This window comes from Peromyscus eremicus, chromosome 10 (genome assembly GCF_949786415.1).
Source record: "Peromyscus eremicus chromosome 10, PerEre_H2_v1, whole genome shotgun sequence".
NCBI lineage: Eukaryota > Metazoa > Chordata > Mammalia > Rodentia > Cricetidae > Peromyscus > Peromyscus eremicus.
This window is the reverse complement of record NC_081426.1, coordinates 8,200,970-8,222,173: the sequence shown is the minus strand read 5'-3', so window position 1 is coordinate 8,222,173 and position 21,204 is coordinate 8,200,970. Positions and strand designations below refer to the sequence as shown.

Sequence of the window (21,204 nt, the reverse complement as noted above, 5' to 3'; positions counted from 1 at the left end):
TCTCCAGCACCCATCCCCCACCACCAGCTTTAACTTTTTTTAATGACATATTCAACTAGTAAAATCTGCACCATTATTTTAAATTCTGAAAAATTCTGAAGTCTGGAATTAGTTCTTATTCCAAGCATTTCAGGTACAGAATACCGAGCCTGTAATGAGAGAATGTTAATGGTATCCAAATTTAAATCTTCCAAGTCTTGGGAGTAATGAAGAGTACTGAGTTTGTGGTTATGTGGTTGTGAAACTTTTGGCATTTTTTTACTTTCTTTTTTTTTTTTTTTTTTTTGGTTTTTTGAGACAGGGTTTCTCTGTGTAGCTTTGTGCCTTTTCCTGGAACTCACTTGGTAGCCCAGGCTGGCCTCGAACTCACAGAGATCCGCCTGGCTCTGCCTCCCGAGTGCTGGGATTAAAGGCGTGCGCCACCACCGCCCGGCTAACTTTTGGCATTTTTATTTGATGTTCCTATTTCATGCACTGGGTGTCTGCCTGCATGTATGAATACCACATGCAGGCAGTGCCTTCAGCCGTTGAAGTAGTGCTTTGGATCACCTGGAACAGGAATTAGAGACAGTTGGGAGCTGTCACATGGGTGCTGGAGTTGAACCCTTGTCCTCCCAAGGAGTAGCCAGGGCTCTCAACTGCTGAGCCATCTCTAGCTCAGTGGTTCTCAACCCATGGGTCACGATCCCATTGGGGTCACATATCAGGTATCCTCTGTATCATATATTTATGATTCATAACAGTAGCAAAATTACAGTTATGAAGTAGCAAGGAAACAATTTTATGGTTGAAGGTCACTACAACAAGAGGATCTGTATTAAAGGCTCTGCATTAGGAGGGTTGAGAACCACTGTTGTAGCGCCTTTGAATTTGAAGCTTTAATTGATGATGCTTCTGGAATAGTATGAATTGACAAACCTTGTTTTAGATTGCTGTTCCTCTTTCTCCCATTTTGGGAACTACAAGAGAAATTTTTACTATATTATATAGTCACTTAAAGAAGAAATGTTAGGGCTGGGGAGATGGCTCAGCTGTTGATAAGGCAATTTGCTGTTAAACCTGATGACTCAATTTTGATTCCTGGAACCCACACGGTAAGAGGAGAGAACAAATTCCTGCAAGTTGTTTTCTGACAACTTAAAACACATGTGCACAAAATAAATGCAAAAAAACCAAAAAAGCAAACAAACCCACTGAAAACAAAACACAAAAATACCAAATACAGAAACTCAGCCTGGCATGGTGACACATACCCTTAATTCCAACACCAGGGGCAGATGCATATGAATCTCATCTTTGTCAGTTTCAGGACAGCCAGGACTGTCACACAGAGAGATCCTGTCTCGAAACAACAACAAAAACCAGGCAACAAATTGGAAACTTAAATGGAAAATGCATTCAATACACATAACTTGTCAAACAGTTCATTGGATATATACTGTATTTGTTGTTGACCTTCATGATCACATGGCTTGCTAGATAGAAGCTATGGTTTCCTGCCCAGAATTATAAGAGTTTCTTAGAGCATATTTATCGTCTGGGAAAAGAGAAGTGGAATGGCAAAGTAAAAAAAAAAAAACAACAACTCATGCTATCTGTGTACTTTAGCTTTTTCAACACTATAACACTACATACCTCACAGGAGTCATGAGGAATGATTTGGTCCAAATAGGACAGTTCATAAGCAGCAGGAGTAGGAGTAGAATTAAATTGTCTTGGTTTTTAAAGTATTTCATTTGGGTTGGAGAGACGGCCCGGTGGTTTAGAGCATCCGGTACACTTGTAGAGGATCTGCATTCAGTTTCCACTACCCACAAGGTAGCTCATAACTGCCTGTATCTTTAGTTCCAGGGGATCCTGCTGGCACCTGACACACGTACTCACACAGTGCCACACACATACATAAATAAAAACCCAGTCAATCCTAAAAACACTTTGATTAGCTAAGCCTTTTTTTTTCCTTATTTTTTTGAGATAGGATCTCACTACGTAGCCCTGGCTAGTCTGGAACATAAAGAGGCCCTGTCTTAAAACAAAACAAAACAAAAACCTTCAAAAAAAAAAAAAAAAAAAAAAAAAAAGGCAAAAGAAACAAACAAAAAAAGAAAGCAGGCTGAGCGAGCCATGAGTAGCAAGCCAGTAAGCTGCATTTCTCTATGCTCTGTTTTCCTCTAATGGTGGACTGTAACCTTTAAGTGAAATAAACCCTTTCCTCTCCAGGTTACTGTTGGTCATGGCCACACATTAGGAGCACTCAGTAATCGAGATTTTATTTGAGTAATGAAAGCAAAAGAATTCGCATTTGTATCTAAGCTTTATTTTTAAAGTATTGGCTTTAATATTGGTTTAACATTTATTCCTACTTTTATCCTTCTATTTCAGTATCAGATATAGAAGGTGGTGATGGACTGCAGCTCAGAAAGGAACATACTCTCAAAATATTTGCTTATATCAATTCCTGGACTCAGAGGTATGCAGTTGTAGGTATTTTGAAGATTAACTTGGTGAAATTGTATAAATTGCCATTACTTGTCATTAGATTTTCTTCAAGGATGTTTTACTACATGGTTTTCTTTTTTTTTTTTTTTTGTATTAAATGGTAGTTATCAATATTCAGTCATTTTACCTTTTCCTTAGTCATGGGCTTGATTATGACATTATCTTTAAAACAACATAAAAATCTGTTTCTTTCTTTCACCTTTTCCTCATTCTTTAAGAATGAGTGGCCAAAATTTTGAAAGACATTATTTTTATATATGTATATGTATGTATGTGTGTATATGTATATATATGCATAAAATTTACATATATAAATATCTCAATTATTTTGAGAGATAGGTTTTTTCCTCTTCCTTCCTTCCTTCCTTCCTTCTTTCTTTCTTTCTTTCTTTCTTTCTTTCTTTCTTTTTTTCTCTTGTTTTTTTTTTTGAGACAGGGTTTCTCGGTGTAGCCCTGGCTGTCCTGGAACGTATTCTATAGACCAGGCTGGTCTCGAACTCACAGAGATCCCCCAGCCTCTGCCTCCCGAGTGCTGGGATTAAAGGCATGGCCTGCCAGGTCCAGCTCAGATCAACTTTTATATAATACATAAGTTTAGAATATACAGAATAAAACTAAGGATCATAGTTGTTAATATAGTCAATATGAAAAGAACTAAATGTCTGTCTCTGTGTAATTTTAATTGGTGGTGGTAAACAATCTTTTTTACAGTGCTGAAGTTCAAACCCAGCATCTTAATTGCTGGGCTCTACCACTGAGCTATATCTATCCTCAGTCCACTAGTAATCTTTTTTTCGGGGAGATAAGGATGGAGTTTGAATTCAAGGACTTATATATACTAAATAACTGTTCTTATACTTACCCCCCACTAAATATCTTTTCACTTACATGCTTTGCCCAATTTGAACTAGTCTTTCTGACATTTTTATGAGTTAGAAAAATGTTTAAAGTGGAACAAAGGCCTGGTTCCACGAGTAAAGACTCCTGCTACTAAGCCTGATAACCAAGGCTCAAGCCAGGGACATTGATAGGGTGGAAGGAGAGAACTATTTCACAAGTTGTTGTCTGACTTCCACATGTGTCATGGTACCAATACATAAATTAACACGTGTGTGCAGGGACACACATACTATATGTATATAAACTATTTTTTTTTTTTTTTTGAGACAGGATTTCACTTTGTAGCTCTGGCTATCCTAGAACTCACTGTATAGACCTACTGGTCTCAAACTCACAGAAATCTGCCTGTCTCTGCCTCCTTAGTGTTAGGATTAAAGGTGTGTGCCTCCACATTGGGCAATAAATAGAAACTTTTAAAAAATACTTGAGCCGGGTGGTGGTGGCGCACGCCTTTAATCCCAGCACTCGGGAGGCAGAGCCAGGCGGATCTCTGTGAGTTCGAGGCCAGCCTGGTCTCCAAAGCGAGTTCCAGGAAAGGCGCAAAGCTACACAGAGAAACCCTGTCTCAAAAAACCAAAAAAAAAAAAAAAAAAAAAAAAAAATACTTGAAGTTAGAGATCAGTGAACATATGTGTTGTAACATGAAAGTATACAGTATAGCTGATAATAAAAAGTTTAAGCTGGGCAGTGGTAGCACCTGCATTTAATGTGACCTTCAATAGACCTGCTGGCCTCAAACTCACAGAGATCCCCCTACTTCTCTGCCTCCCAAGTGCGGGATTAAAGGTGTGTATCACCACCACCTGCCTTGTTATTTTCTTTTTCTTTTTTTAACATTTTATTGGTGCTTTGCCTGTATGTTTGTGTGAGGGTGTTGGATCCAGGAGTTGTGACAGTTGTGAGCTGCCATGTGGGTGCCAGGAACTGAACCCAGGTTCTCTGTCAGTGCTCTGAACCGCTGAGCCATCTCCCTAGCCCCACTTGTTATTTTCTTATACTTGAACAAATATTATTGCCTAAATATAAGATTATGCTTCTTTTATGGAGTAAATAGCTATTAACAGTTAATCTAAAAAATGATTAGGTTGAGGCCAATAAAAGGATCTTGGAACACTAATAAATTGGTGACCTTTCATGGAGAAAAGTAGCTTTCACACATAATAGCAATAGAATGGGATGGACATAATATAGTTTAGTGTGTTCAGCATTTGTGATCCTGTCACCAACATACAATATACAGAAAGGTTACCAAATAAATGTATTATCAGTGGTCAGGATTTGCCATTGTAGTATATTAACCAGGATAGATATGTGAGGGGAAATCTTCACTTAGTATCATGTTGGAAGCTTAGTGTGGTGGCACCTACCTTTAATCCTAGCACTCAGGAGTCAGAAGCAAGGGGATCTATTTGAGTTTGGGGTCAGCCTGGTCTACATAGTTCCAGAATAGCCAGGGTTATGTAGAAAGACCCTGTCTAAACAACAACAACAACAACAACAACAAAAAAAAAAAAAAAGGGAAAGAAAAATTGGAAATAAAGTGTTGGGGGCTGGAGAGATGGCTCAGTGGGTAAGAGTCCTTATTGCTCTTCCAGAGGACTCCAGTTTGGATCTCTGCACCCACATGGTAGGTCACAGCCCTGTGTAACTTCAGTTCCAGGGAATCCAGTGCCTCTTCTGATCTCTGAAGGCTCCTGCACACATGTGGTGCACACACACACACTCACACAGAATAAAAAAAAATAATTTGTTGAGTTGGACATGGTGGGACATGCCTGTAATCCTAGCTCATGGGAGACATAGACTGGCAGATCTCTGAGTTCCAGGCTAGCCAGAGCTACGTGGTGAGGCCCTGACTAAAAAGCCAAAAACAAACAAACAAACAAACAAACAAACAAAACGAAATAAAAAGATATTGCTATTATTATTTAAAGTATTTCCCTCCAGAGTTAGCTCATATAAAATAATTCTTCACATCTAAGATAGTCAATAGACTGATGAAAGCCTTCAATGGAGTCATCTTACCCAGGCCTGTAATCTCAGAACTTGGAAGACGGTGCAGGAGGTTCCCAAGTTCCTGGCCAGTCTTGGCTACATAGTTAGACCTCGTCTCAACAAACAAACAAATGTGTGGAATGAAAACCTGTAAAATCAAGTTGATGTAGCTAGCCCTGGCTGTCCTGGCTGTCACTTTGTAGACCAGGTTCTTGAACTAATAGAGATCTGCCTGCCTCTGCCTCCTGAGTGCTGGAATCAAAGGTATGCATCACCACACCTGGCCAGTATTATTGTTTCTGATGACCTTCCATATGATAAGAACTCCCAAACAATTGGAATTAACTTTTTAATAGAATATCTGTTGAAACGGCCATTGATCACATTTAAAATAAACATAATTGAAAAATTGCTAGGTTTGCCTGTGAGTAATTAGGTGCTTGGAACTGGAAGCCCTGAACAAAGGTTTACCAAGTAATCCAGTTCCTTTGAGCACTGCTGAATTACTAGTCTTGAGTACCAGCTGTGGGCTGACCTAGCGGACCCCTGGTGTTTGCTGTGGCAGTTACAACATTCAGCAGCTTTTATTTTTCTGTACAAAGTAGGCAGCCTGGCTGCAGAGATGGCTGCTCTTCCAGAGGATCTAAGTTCATTTCCCAGCACCCACATGACAGCTCACAACTGTCTGTAACTCCAGTTCTGAGACCCAACACCCATGGCAAAACACCAGTGTACATGAAATAAAAATAAATAAATTAAAAAAGTCACTGATGCAAGTGTGGTGGCACATTATATGAGCAGAGGTAGGTAAACATCTGAGTTAGAAGCCAGCATGGCCAATAAAGCATGTTCCAGGCTCTACCCCAAAATGCAATTGAAAGAGAAAGTATATCGTATTTTTAAAGTCCCCTGCTCAATCCTGTTCTGTTTTCATCTAATGGTTTAATATTCTGCTTTTTTGAAATTGTATTATCTTGCAGCCCTTGCTTCATATCAATTTTAGGTATAACTGTATCTTCCTTTTAGCATATATAGGATTTTACTTTATCATGTCCTTTTAATATAGTTGCTGTCAATTCTTAGATACTTGTAAAAGTAAAAATGCTGTTCAAAGAGGTGCCAAAATGTTAAGTAGTTCATTTCATATCTTAGACATTTTTTTGTTTCCTGGAGTCTCTACTAGTTTTTTTCATTTGAGTAATTTTCTATATATGTATCACAAATTCTTCCTAAACTTTTTTTTTTTTTTTTTTTTTTTTTGGTTTTTTGAGACAGGGTTTCTCTGTGTAGCTTTGGCGCCTGTCCTGGATCTCGCTCTGTAGACCAGGCTGGCCTCGAACTCATAGAGATCCGCCTGCCTCTGTCTCCCGAGTGCTGGGATTAAAGGCGGGCGCCACCATGGCCCGGCTCTTCTTAAACTCTTAACCCTTTTGAGTGGTGATGTGTTGTTTTATTTTGTGCCCAGTCTCCTCTTACTGCAGCCTTCAGTTTCAGTTTGTGTTGTCTGCTCTTGGGCCAGCTTCTCCTCAGACCTCCTCCTCAGCTTTTACGTTTCCCTAGCCATGCTTCCTCAATTGCATTTTTGAGTGCTCATTGCTTTATTATTTAACTTTGACCTTTTCTGAGAAAAGTTATATGGACTTGGCATGTCTAAAATGTCTAGTCTATGTGTGTGCTTTTGTTACATACGTTTTTGTTGAATACAGGATTCTCGGTGGAAAGTTATTTTCTCTCAGAATTGTGGAAGTAGCGCTTCATTGTATTCCAGGGATCCAGTGTTGTTTTTCTGAAGTGCTACGCTTTTTTTTTTTTTTTTTTTAATCTCCTTTAGAAATACTGTGTAGCTCTAGTTGGCCCAGAGTTGGGCTAAAACTTGATTCTCCTACCTCAGTCTTCTGAGTGTAGAATTATAGATGTGTGCCATGACACCCAGCAGTTTTAGTAGTTTTTAACCCCCTAGCTTTCCCTTGTTACTATTAATTACCCTGCTTGAAAGCTTTAGGATTTTTCTCTTATATTTCAAAAATTATAAGTGGTGTATGTTTGGGTAGGCCTCTCTGTTCTGAAAGTGGTTTCCATAAAACAGCTGACAACACAAGCTGCAAAGAGAGGGTCTAAGCACTGGTGGGAGTGTAAAATGGAACAGCCTTCATGAAGATTATTGTGGTGGTTTCTCAGTAAACTGCAAATAGAACTGTTGTTCTCGAGACAGGGTTGTTCCCTGGAGCCATGGCATGGCTGTCCTGAAACTTGCTCTGTAGACCAGGCTGGCCTCAAACTCAGAGATTCACCTGCCTCTGCCTCTGCCTCCCCAGTGCTGGGATTAAAGACATGCGCCACCACTGCCTTGTCAAAAGAACTTTCACATGATCCATTTATACAACTCTTGGATATCTATCCGAAAGACTACATCTTATTATAGATACTTGCTTATCTATGTTTGTTACTGTTTTCACAGTAGCAGGTAAATATAATAAACCTAGATGTCCCATCAATAGAAGAATGGATAATGGAAATGTGGGATATGTATATATACACAATGAAATTTTATTCATCTGTAAAGAAAAATAGAATATCTAAGTGGTGGTGGTAACACACACCTCTTTAATTCCAGTACATGGGAGGCAGAGGCAAGCGAATCTCTGAGTTCAAGGCCAACCTGGTCTACAGAGTGAGATCCAGGACAGTCAGGGCTACAAAGAGAAACCCTGTTTAACTTCCTCTTCCCCCCAAATTATGCCATTTGCAGGAAAGTGTATTGAACTGGAAAATACTACATTAAGTAAGGTGACCCAGACTCAGAAAGACAAACAACACATATCCTCTCTCATGTGAATCTTAAAACTGTTGGTTTTTTTTTTTTTTTTTTTTTTTTTTTTTTTTTTTTTTTGGTTTTTGGAGACAGGCTTTCTCTGTGTAGCTTTGCGCCTTTCCTGGGACTCACTTGGTAGTCCAGGCTGGCCTCGAACTCATAGAGATCCGCCTGGCTCTGCCTCCTGAGTTCTGGGATTAAAGGCGTGCGCCACCACTGCCCGGCTTTTTTTTTTTTTTTTTTTTAAGATTTATTTATTATGTATACAGTGTTCTGCCTGCATGTATGTCTAAACACCAAAAGAGGGCACCAGGTCTCATTACAGATGGTTGTGAGCCACCATGTGGGTGCTGGGAATTGAACTCAGGACCTCTGGAAGAGCAGCCAGTGCTCTTAACCTCTGAGCCATCTCTCCAGCCTGAATCTTACAACTTTTTGTATGTGCACATCTGTGTGGGAGGGAGAGCAGATTCCAGGAGACCAGAAGGGGACTTACGAGAAGGGAAGTGTTACTTCCAGCAGAAAAGTACTCTATAATTAAGTCTCAGTAACTAATATCTAGGCTTTACTTAAGAACCCCTAAAAGCTGTGGTTGATTGGATTAGCATATGACCATTTATGAAAAATCTTTTTTTTTTTGTTTTTTTGTTTTTTTGTTTTTTTGTTTTTTTGTTTTTCGAGGCAGGGTTTCTCTGTGTAGCTTTGCGCCTTTCCTGGAACTCACTTGGTAGCCCCAAGCTGGCTTCGAACTCACAGAGATCCTCCTGGCTCTGCCTCCCAAGTGCTGGGATTAAAGGCGTGCGCCACTACCTCCCGGCTTATGAAAAATCTTAAACTCCTGATTATGCTGTTAGAACTGGTGTTTATGCTTTAGCTGTATTCCTTCTTCTGATTATTAATTTCATTTTTGTGCATTCTGTACATTTAATACATTTCCATTGAGTTTCACTTTAATTTTGATCTTGATGTTTTCATCTTTCTTTAGTACTCTTTATGTAAATTTAAATCTTCCAATAATTTGAAAGAAAGATACTAAAGAGCCTTGAGAATTTGTATTATTTCCTGACTTCTGTCTGTCTTCTGATATTGGTCTTTGATTGGTTGTATGCTTTCCCTTTTCTCCCCACTGTCGATCTTGTGTCTTTCTTTTGGGGAGATGGTTTTAGTTTTCCTGTGTGGACCGCTGTTATGTATTATAAGTTGCTAAGGTTTTAATCGGTTAAAATGATAAATGATTTATTTATTTAAAAGGCATACAAGCTGGGTGGTGATGGCACATGCCTTTAACCCCAGCATTCAGGAGGCAGAGGCAGGTGGATCTCTGTGAATTCAAGGCCAGCCTGGTCTACAGAACGAGATCCAGGACAGGCTCCAAAACTACACAGAGAAACCCTGTCTTGAAAAACAAACCAAAAAAAAAAAAAAAAAAAAAAAACCATGCAAATAGTCTATCTATGTACAGTACAATTAAAAAGCCTTTTATCTTAAATGGTGGTTAGGGTTGAACCCAGGGTCTCATACATACCAAGACAAATGATCTAATATTGAGCTCTTTGCCCAACTGTAAAGGACCCAGTTTTTGTAATCCCTCCTTCGGTTTTTATAACATTCATTCTTTTAATAACCTAATATATTTTAGGTTCTAAGTATTAGAAAGTACAGTTAAAGTTTTTGCTTTCTTGTGATTGTATTGGTTAGTGTTTTTTCTTTTTTTACTTAATTTATATTAACTTTAAATAATATATGGTCATCTGGAAAGAGGTAACCTCAACTCAGAAATTGCTTCCATTAGATTGTGGAATATTCCTTGATTAATGATTGATGTGGGGTGGCTCAGCCTGTTTGGTGGGTAGTGCTACCCCTGTGTAGGGGTCCTGAAGTAAGAATAAACCCTAAGGAGCAAGGTAGTAAGCAGCATTGCTCCATGGTAATCTGTTTAGCTTCTGTCTTCAGGTTCCTGCAGTGGTTGAGTTTTATGCCTTGTCTTCTCTCAGTGATGGACTGTGGATCAGGAAGTGTAAGCCAAACAAAACCTTTTTTTCCTCGAGTCACTTTTGGCAAGTGTTTTACACAGTAACAGACAGCAAACTAGGACAAATGTTGGTACCAGACAGCTGTTGTAGCTGTTGTAGTGATAGACATTGCCATGTTGTAGGGGAAGACTGTGGAAGTGTTGGGAACTTTGGACTGGAAAAGCCATCGATGAAAACTTTTAATGGCCTGTTCTGTGGAAACTTGGGCAATGGTGTTTAGAGAAGTGCACATGATAGAGGCCTGCCTTGTAGAATTTCATAGAGAAGCAAAAACTGTGTCAGGGCCATTGTGGTGATGTTTGAATTAATAATCTATGGTTTCTGGTCAGCTGTGGCTGAAGAATCAGCTCTGAACAGAAGTACACTGAAATAAACCTTTGCTTTACTGGGACAATTTCCTCAGGGCCAACACACAGAAGCTGTAGTCCCGAGGAGCCAATTCTGTTTCTCAAGTTGGCAGTTGAACTTGGTAATGTTTAAGAGTCTTACACATGGTGCTGCTTTTGGCTGTGTGAAAAGTTGCATTGTTGTTGTTGGTTTTTTTTTTAAAGACAGGGTCTCACTGTGTAGCCTTGGCTGTCTTGGAACTCAGTATGTAGACTAAGCTGGCATTGAACTCAGAGATGTGCCTGCCTCTGCCTCCCAAGTGCTGGCCCTGAAAGCTTCCTTTGAAAGGGATCATGGAGAGTGACTGATGCTTGGTAGTGTGAGAGGCCAGGAAAGGCCATTGGTTAAAGTGTAGCCTCAGTTGCATTGGAAACCCCAGGATTGAAGGGGTCATGGAGAGAAGCTGAGGCTTGACACTGTGGTACAGGGTTGGAGTCTTTGAAGAGAACCCAGGAGAGGCCATTGGTGAACATGCAGCCTAAGCTGCAGTGGAGACCCCAGCATGGCAGAGATGCCAGGATTATGGGCATTTTCTTGATTAATGATTGATATAGGAGGGCATGGCCCACTGTGGCGGGTGTCATGGGTTTTATCACAAAGCAAACTGAGCAAGCCGTGAGACTATGCTAATAAGGAGCCTTTCTCCATGGCCTCTGCTTCCAGATTGACTTCTGCCTTGTCTTTCCTCAGTGAGGGATTGTAACCTGGAGTTGTAAGACAAATGAGCCCTGTCCTTCCCTGAGTTGCTTTGGACACAGTTTATCAAAGTAATAGAAAGTTCTATGTTGTATTTACTTTTGAGTTTTTTTTTATTCATTATTATTATTTTTTAACTTTTTATTGATTCTTTGTGGATTTCACAATTTTTTTTTTCTTTTTTTCTTTTTTGAGAGAGTCTTACTCTGTAGCCCTGGCTGCCCTGGAATCCTGGAACTGCTATATAAACCAGGCTGGCCTTGAATTCAGGGATTAAAGGTGTGTACCACCAAGCTAGGCTCGATCTTTTTATTTACTGTTTGTTTTTGTCATCTTTGGTGATAGTTTTTTATTTATTGTTTGTTTTGGTCCTTTTCTTTGCTGTTAAAAAGACTTATTCCTGGCTGTCCTTTATGGTTAAGATAAGGACACAGCAAAGTTGGATATTCTCTGTGGATGGGACATCTTAAAATGATGATCCATACTATATGATAGGTATAAATGGTGAGCAGGCTTTTCTTTTTTTGAGACAGAGTTTCACTGTGTAGCTTGGTTGGCCTGGAACACATTTTGTAGACCAGCTGGCCTCAAAATAGGCTTTTCTTATGGACTCCTATTTTCTAAGAGATCTATCTGTCCTTTAGTTTGGCTGTGATAGTTTAGCTATTGGACAGGGAAGGTTACTTGAAACCTTTTATTCAATCCTTTTTCTGTCCTACTTCAGGCACACCTCTGAGTTCAGGCTCTTAACTCCTGAGTCTTTCCAATGTTTTTTCTCTTGTTTTTTTTTTGAGACAAGGTCTCACTGTGCACCTCTTGTTGGTCTAGAACCTGCAGATCTAGCTGCTTCTGCCTTCCTGATTCTACGATTAAAGGCATTCACTGCCACCCACCTTAATTCCCATTTCCTTTTTATTTTCCCTTTTTTTTTTTTTTTTTAAATTTTATGTTATGGACATTTTGCCCACATGTATCTCCTCTGCTCCACATGCATACGGTGCCAGCAGAGGCCAGAAGAGGGCATTTGGATCCTGTGGAACTGGAATAATAGACAGTTGTGATCCACCATGTGGACACTGGAAACTGAAACCAGGTCCTCTAGAAGAGCAATTAGTGTTATTAACCACTAAGCCATCTCCAGCCTCAATTCCCATTTTCTGACAATTAATTTTCAAAATAAATTATCTTTCCTATTCTAAGTCTTAGCCAAGATCTTTAGGAACTAAAATTCTAGCTTTAATAATAAAAATGCCTAAGTCTGTGGCTTCTTACTTTAAAGATAATTTTCTGTTAGTATTATAGGAGGAAGCTGAGTCTGGCGTGGTGGTGCATGCCTGTAATCTCCTAATTTTGGAGTTCTTAAGGCAAGAGGATTCTGATCAGCCTGGACCCTATCAGTGTAAAAAAATGGGCAGGGACGTGGCTCGACAGTTAGAGGGCTTTCCCAGTATGCATGAAGTTTTGTATTTGACCCCCAGTATTGAAAAAGAGAGAAAGGGATATAGGAGATAAGAGGTAGGCAGGCTGTTTAGCAGAAAAACATTATGAGTAATTTTTTTTTTAGAGTTTTTCTGTAGCTCTTACTGTCCTGGAACTTGCTCTGTAGACCAGCCTGGCCTTGAACTCACAGATTCTCCTGCCATTGCCTACTGAGTGCTGGAATTAAAGGCGGGTGCCACCATTGCCCTTGAGTAATTTTTGTTGTTTTTTTTAAGATCCGGGGAGGGTGTCTCACTTTGTAGTTCTAGCTTACTTTGGAATCACTCTGGCCTCAACTTGGAGAGATCTATCTGCCTCTCGATGCTGGGGCTAAAGGCATTGTATTTGTTTTTCCTCATACAAATTATACTATGGCTTGGGGTTGGGGCTGGAGAGATGGCTCAGTGCTTAAGAGGGCTTGTTGGTTTTCCAGAGGACCTATCTTCAGTTCCTACCATCCCTATCTGGAGGCTCACAACTGCAGTAAGTGCAGATCCAGGGGACCTTTCTGGGTTGTGGCACACACCTTTAATTCTAGCATTTGGGTGTCAGAGGCAGGTGAATCTCTGAGTTTGAGGCCAACCTGGTCTACATAGTGAGTTCTAGGCCGTCCAGAGCCACATAGTGAGACCTTGTCTCCAAAAAATTTCTTAGAAGTCATGGTAATATGAACTTTTTTTTGAGACAGGGTTTCTCTGTGTCGTTTTTTGGTGCCTGTCCTGGGTCTTGCTCTGGCTTTAAACTCAGAGAGATCTGCTTGGCTCTGCTTCCTGAGTGCTGGGATTAAAGGCGTGTGCCACTGCTACCCAGCGTGGTAATATGAACTTTTATAACTGGCAGAGACCTTTGAAGTAAAAGCACTTGTATTTCATCAGTGTAACAGATTCCTCTATAAATAGTATTTAATTAAGTAATTAGAGACAGGATCACAGTGGCATAGGAATTTTGGAATGGTATAGTTGATTAATTCTGTGGATTTATTATAAGGTTTTAGTCAAGATATCATCTGGAGACTTACATGGGGCTAGAGGATCTGCTGTCAAATTAAGTGCTTGGGGAAGCCTCATATAATTTTTTGCTATAGGCAGCTGTAGTGTTATTAATGACATCATGGTTGCAGTGTCTTTATAACCTATTCTTAGATGTCCCATCCTTTAATTTCCACCACATGCTATTCATTGGAAATGAGTACCTTCTACACTCAAGGAAGAAAGTTAGGGTTTGCTTTTCTTTTTTTTTTTTTTTTTTTTTTTTTTTTGGTTTTTCGAGACAGGGTTTCTCTGTGTAGCTTTGCGCCTTTCCTGGGACTCACTTGATAGTCCAGGCTGGCCTCGAACTCACAGAGATCCGCCTGGCTCTGCCTCCCGAGTGCTGGGATTAAAGGTGTGCGCCACCACTGCCCGGCAAGGGTTTGCTTTTCAAATGACAATGTTCCAGTGGTTTTCTGGTCATACTCCCAAGTTTATCAAACCTATAAAAATGAGATTATTTTTCTGTGTGGTCATACAGTGTGCTGGTGATCTATTTGGACTGTGGTGGAGACATTTTGCTAATACTTCAAGGCAGCTGATTATCTGTCATCAGTCTTTGGATACTAATACAATTAAAACTAGGTACTTATTGTGTGTATAATTTAGTTATTGATTAACAAGATTTTTAGTTACCTGAAGTATGCCACGCCTTGAGCTATTAATTGAACTTGTTTAAAAGAACTAGTATGTATGTAATACTTAACTTGACACTTCCTGTTTTTTTGTTTTTGTTTTTTATTGGCATTGAAGAGAGGGTTTTGTGTCCCTGAATGTGTCTGGTCTTTGAGATAGGTTCAGAATACCCATCCCAAGTGATCTTCAAGCAAATTGTTCATTTAAAAATGTAGCTAGATAATACATTTTGTTAGTAGAGTATAAAAAAACCAGCTTTATTAACAAAAAATTTATATTATTATTACTTTTTTTGATTTTCTGAGAGAGGGTCTCTATAACCTTGGCTGTCCTTGAATTCACAGAGATCCACCTGCCTCTCAGCTTCCCAAATGCTAGGATTAAAGGCATGTATCATCATAACTGGCCTGTGATTCTGTTATTAAAAGTCAGTACAGTACTACCCTAGCAGAAGGGGGGAAATTGATATTTTAAAAAAGTATTTTAGTATTTGCTTCTTCTGTTACTTATTAAAATGTATAATTGTTCCCTCTCTAGGAAGCATTTATTTATTGCATTTTATTTTCTCTTATAGGCAATGTCTATGCTGCTTCAAGGAATATAAGCATTTGGAGATTTTTAACCAAGTAGTATGTGCACTTATTAACTTAGTGATTGCCCAAGTTCAAGTGCTCCGGGACCAGCTTTGTAAACATTGTACTACCATTAACATAGATTCCACGTGGCAAGATGAGAGTAATCAAGCGGAAGAACCACTGAGTATAGATAGAGAATGTAATGAAGGAAATGCAGAAAGACAAAAATCAATAGAAAAAAAATCAAACTCTGCAAGAATTTGTAATCTGACTGAGGAAGAATCTTCAAAGAGTTCTGATCCTTTTAGTTTATGGAGTACAGATGAGAAGGAAAAACTATTACTGTGTGTAGCAAAAATTTTTCAAATTCAGTTTCCCTTATATACTGCTTACAAGCATAATACTCATCCTACTATAGAGGTATGTAAAAATAGATACCATGACTCTTTTATATTATCAAGTTCTGCTACTTGTCAGTCCACTCCTTACCTGTGAATGACTGAAACTAGTTATTTTTGATGGTACCCTTTCTTTCTACTACCCTGCACCTAGTCCATTCCCTTCTCTCTCCTTCCTTCCTCTTTTTTCTTTGAGACAGGGTTTCGCTGTATAAACCTGCAGTCTATAGACCTTGAACTTTCTGTATATCCTTGAGCTGGCCTTGAGGTTTGACTCCCTTGCCTCAGCCTGAGTATTTGGATTACATACAGGTGTGCACAATCATGTCCCAGCTTGATGGAAATTTTTCTAAAGATTATTGATGTTGTCAAAATTACTTTCTCCAGACCTTTCTGTAACAGTTTATGTTGAAAATTTGTATATTTATAATTGAACTTACAGAACTTAAATTTTAAGTGATTTAAACATTTTTATGCTCTTTTCATTATGACTTTAAAAAAATAATAGCATAGACTTCAGTGATGGAGTGCTTGCCTATCATTTGCATGAGGTCCTAAGTTCAGGTCCCAACACTATCAAAAGTAAATAAAAATAATAGTTGCAGAAGACCCAGGTTATGTTTCCAGCACCCATTCAGTGGTCCACAGCTGTCTGCAGCTCTAGTTCCAGGGGATCTAATCTCTTCAGGGATTCTGACCTCTTCAGGTTCCTGTACTCATGTGATGAGAAAACATACACTTAAGGACACACATCTACATAAAATTAAAATAAGTAGTTGTGGTAAAAGAACCACATAGAGGTTTTAATTTCATTTTTAGAAACAAGTGTCAGACTAGAATTTTTAATCATCAAACAGGGCTTAACAAATTATACACTTTAAAAAGTATTTTCTTTTGTAAGGCTAGCTGCTTAATTCTGTATCTTTTTTTTTTTTTTTTTTGGTTTGGTTTTTTTCGAGATAGGGTTTCCCTGTAACTTTAGAGCCTGTCCTGGAACTCGCTTTGTAGACCAGGCTGGCCTCAAACTCATGGAGATCCTCCTGCCTCTGCCTCCCAAGTGATGGAATTAAAGGCGTGCACCACCACTGCCCAGTTGTATCTGATATTTTTGTGAGCATTTTCAGAAACTTAGTAATTTAAGATTTGTGAAGATAATTGTATTTATAGAAAGAAGAAATTGGGGGCTGAAGAGATGGCAGTGGTTAAGAGCTCTGACTGCTCTTCCAAAGGACCTAGGTTCAATTCTCAGCACCCACTTGGCAGCTCACAACCGTCTGTAACTCCAGTTCCAGGGGACCTGACACCCTCACACAGGCGTACATAACAGGCAAGGCAAAACACCAATGCACATACAATAAACATAAATTTAAAAAAGAAAGAAGGAATTGAGACAGTTGTGTGGTGTTGTATTTGACTCAGTACAGTCATTTATTACTTTTCATTCTGTGAGAATGGGAGTTCCCTTGCCAGGTTTGTGGGACTCATTCATGTACTACATTGACTCAGTGATGGATGGGTTAAAGTCGTAAGTCTCACCAGTTGGGCTGCTTTGTGTAGGTTCCTTGTATTTTCTTCCCTGGCTACGGCTCTACTCAGGTGAACAGTTTTCTTTACATTGTGGTTTTAGGAGTGTTTGAGGAAGGCAAAAGTAGAAGCTGTAGGGCATCTTGGATTCCTCTGAAGTGGCATAGAATAAACTTTTTCACATTTTGGTGATTGATCCAATTCATAAGGACCTTCAGCATTCAAAGAAGTGGTGAGAGTCTCTAGGTGGGGAGGGAAGTAGTGGTGCTGTGATGATCGTCAACTGGGTTCAGGTTGGCTAGGACTCACTGTGTAGTAGAAGATGACCTTGAACTCACTCTTGTGCATCCTGAGTGCTGGAATTACAAGCACAATTACCATATCTGCTTATGGGATGCTGGGAATAAAATACAGGGCTTTGTACTTGCTAGGCCAAGACCCTGTCATTTAAACTCTATGTCTAGTCCTCATTCATATCTTGGGACACTCTGCTTCCCATAATGCTGAGATGCTAATCACTCACATGCTCGCTTCATTCATTCATTCATTCAATTTATTTACTTATTTATTGAAAGGGTTTCACTTATGTAGCCCTGGCTGGTCTGGAATGTGCTGTGTAGACCAAGATGGCATCCAACTCACAGAGATGTGCTTGTTTCTGCTTCCTGAGTGCTGGAATTTACTGATTTTTGTTGTTTTTCAAGACAGGGCCTCAACTCAGAGACTGGCCTCAACTCAGAGATCCACCTGCCTCTGTCTTCTAAATGCTGGGATTAAAGGCGTGCGTGTGCCACTGTAATCTGGTGGCTTTACTGTGTTTTTTTTCAGGTCTGTCGTTTTTCAGCTTATATCTTCTGTAACCTTCATACTACCAACTTTTCTTCACCTGAAAAATAATAGTCCTTTATTGGATTATTTTCACATTGTACTGAGAAATCATAGCCCATGAAATGGTTGTTATCCCTGTTAGAAATATTCATAGTAACGTTTTGAGCTAGATTCTGCTTTCTTCTAGAATTTAGTGTGTTGTTTCTGTGTAGAAACTTTGTAAAGAATATTATAAGATACATTAAACATACCAAAAAGTGTCAGATTTCTTAACAAATGAATTGCTAAAAGTGTGATCTTTAGGGGCTGGAGAAAGATGCTCTTCCAGAGGACTCAGGTTGGATTCCCAGCACCTACACGACAGCTCACAACTGTCTGTTCCAGGGGATCTGTACTATCTTGTGGCCTATGAAGGCACTGTTTGCACATGGTGCACACATTTACATGTGGGCAAAGCACCTATACACATAAAAATTAACCTAATTTTTATTTAAAAATCTATTGATTAGAATGCGTTGTAAATTGTGTTTTCATGCTTCAAATTGCTATTGAAAGATACTAGAAATACTTTCATTAGGAACCGAGGTATGTGAACTTTACTCAGAAATTAATTCTACAATTAATTAGTTTTTTGGTGGGGCAGAACCTCACTTTGTAGCTGCTTAGCTCGCCTGGAGCTTTCATTCTAGACCAGGCTGGCCTGGAAGTCACAAAGGTCCACCTAGTTCTGTCTCCACATCCTGCTGGTTACAAATTTTTTTAATGAAACTGGATGTGCTAGCTCATGCCTTTAATACCAGTTCTCAGGAAACTGAGGTAGGAGAGTCACTAACGTTTGGGGCCAGCTTGGGCCAACTGTAGTAAATTCTAGAACAGCTTGGCCTTCAAAAGAATCCAAACCAGAAAGAAATTCTTTATAAATTGAGTACTATGAGTAGTACTGAATCTGCTACTTTGTTCTTAATGTCAGTTTAATCATTAGTGATCCTTTTTTTTTTTCTTGGATTTTAAAAATAATGATTTGTAAATGTCATAGTTACTGCTTAATACTTTTTGGGAGTAAAGTGCCTTGATATTACAGTTTTTCAAGACAATTTCATGTGGTTGCTTGGTTGAAAGTAATGGTATCATAAAATGTTTGAGGTAAAATTATTTTATTGAAATAAATTTTTATTTAAAAACAAATTTTTTATGAAAACTTAACTAAAATTATTTTACTGAAAAAACCCATAAAAGACTTTTCTTATTGAATTTTGTGTAGGTAATGTTTATTAAATATTCTGTTCTTATTCATTGTTTAAAAATACCCTAAAATTGTTGTTTCTATTATAGTGATCATGTAATTAGCTTTTAATTATTATTTTTTTTCCTCAGAAAGTCCTAGATCGCAATCTTGGTGTAGTCTACATATATTCTAGAGTTAGACTATATGTATTTGCAAATATAAATTTGTATACACCAACAATTGTTTTGGGCCGATGTTTAATAAGCAGTGCAGTGACACTTAATTTCTAGTTTGCCTTTTTGTTCACTGAGACAAGGTCTCACCGTGATGTAGCATACATTGGCCTTTACCGTGATGACATAGCATACATTGGCCTTCACCGTGATGATGTAGCACACATTGGCCTTCACTGTGATGATGTAGCATACATTGGCCTTCACCGTGATGATGTAGCACACATTGGCCTTCACTGTGATGATGTAGCATACATTGGCCTTCACCGTGATGATGTAGCATACATTGGCCTTCACCCGCGATGTAGCATATAGTGGCCTTCAACTCACAGTCCTGTTGCCTCCACCGTTTAAGTGCTAGGTTGCAGGTGTGTACCACTAGGCCCAGCTTTCTTTTCTTTGAATTCATAGTCCATCTAGTCTTTTTTTAATTTTTTTAAAAGTTTTTTATTATTTTCTTTTTAAAAAAGATTTGTTTTATTTTTACTTCTCTGTAGGTAGGGGCGTGTTAGAGTTAAAACCTTTCTTTTTTATTTAGACAAAAAGGAGTAAATGTTGCCGGGTGGCAGTGGTGCATGCCTTTAATCCCAGCACTCCAGATGCAGAGTCAGGTGGATCTCTGTGAGTTCGAGGCCAGCCTGGTCTACAGAGCGAGATCCAGGACAGGCACCAAAACTACAGAGAAACCCTGTTTTGAAAAAGTCCATCTAGTCTTAACTTTTATTCTTGTGCCATCCTTTCCTGATTAAGCCTTTTACTTGAATTTTTATTTTTAAGAGATGCAACTTGATGAAATCCTTTACATGGAAAAAGTTCAGAACTCATGTTGTTCATATTTTGATAGCAGTGACTAGAAACCTAGTCAGTGCCCTTATTTAATTAATAGAGGAAGGGTTTATATGACTTAATAGATATCAAAAGATTTGGCCAATTTCCTGCTGTAGATTGCTGTGAAGTCCTAGGATCAGGGCTTAGAACATACAACAGAGTTTCTTGATAATTTAAACTGATTATCCACAGCAAATCCTCAAGAGGATGGAAACTTGGAGACTCTTTTTACACCTCCCCTCTTTCATGCCTAGCACCTCTCTTAAAGTTGAGTAGTATATGTGTCTTTTCTCTCTTTCTTTTTCCTTCCTTCTTTTTCTTTCTTTCTTTTTTTTCCTTGGTATTTTTGAGACAGGATTTCTCTGTGTAGCTTTGGTGCCTGTTCTGGATCTTGCTCTGTAGACCAGGCTGGCCTCGAACTCACAGAGATCCACTTGCCTCTGCCTCCCGAGTGCTGGGATTAAAGGCTTGCGCCACCACCGCCTGGCTAACATACTTGTGTTTCTTTTTTTTATATGTGTGTTTATGTAGATTGAACATACACATATGTATGGGTGGGAGGAGCTGTAATAGGATTGACTAAGGCTTCATGTCTGAAGGCCAGTATGCTGTCACCAAGTCACGGCCCCTCCCAAGTCCTAAGTTACTATTTTTGTGTGTCTTGCTGTGTTATACACAGCTGGTCTTGAACTTGTGGGGCTCAGGTGTCCTGCCTCCTGTGTCATCATGCTCTGCTGAAAGTTAAAAATGCTTAAAAATACTTAGTGAATGGAGCTAGGTAATATTGGGGCCGGGTGTTATTAGTAATCCTATGAAATGATTTGCTGTCCTAGTGTTCGAAATTTTGTTTTGGGGAAGGGGAGTTTCGAGACAGGGTTTCTCTGTAGTCTTAGCAGCCCTGAAACTCAACTTTGTAGTCCAGGCTGGTTGTGAACTCACAGAGATCCAACTGCCTCTGCCTCCCAAGTCCTGAGATTTAAATATTTTTTGAATTTAAATAACTATAAAAATTGTAGAAGCAAAATGCAGTGACATGTAACCATTGTCCCAGCTGCTCAGTATACTCAGATGGGAGAGGTACCATAGTACAACATAATTTCTTCCCCTTTAAAGGATTTATTTGTATGA

At 39.1% G+C, this 21,204-nt stretch overlaps 1 protein-coding gene across 3 annotated transcripts in view; it reads left to right on the top strand.

The window, feature by feature from the left end:
* Usp34 (ubiquitin specific peptidase 34) overlaps positions 1-21,204 on the top strand; it is a 192,867-nt gene that overhangs the window by 14,977 nt on the left and 156,686 nt on the right. For all 3 annotated transcript variants that reach the window (XM_059275318.1, XM_059275316.1, XM_059275315.1), the window contains exons 2-3: positions 2,383-2,470; positions 15,040-15,460. In XM_059275318.1, the coding sequence (XP_059131301.1) occupies positions 2,383-2,470; positions 15,040-15,460 (509 nt within the window). The remainder of the gene's footprint in view (positions 1-2,382; positions 2,471-15,039; positions 15,461-21,204) is intronic.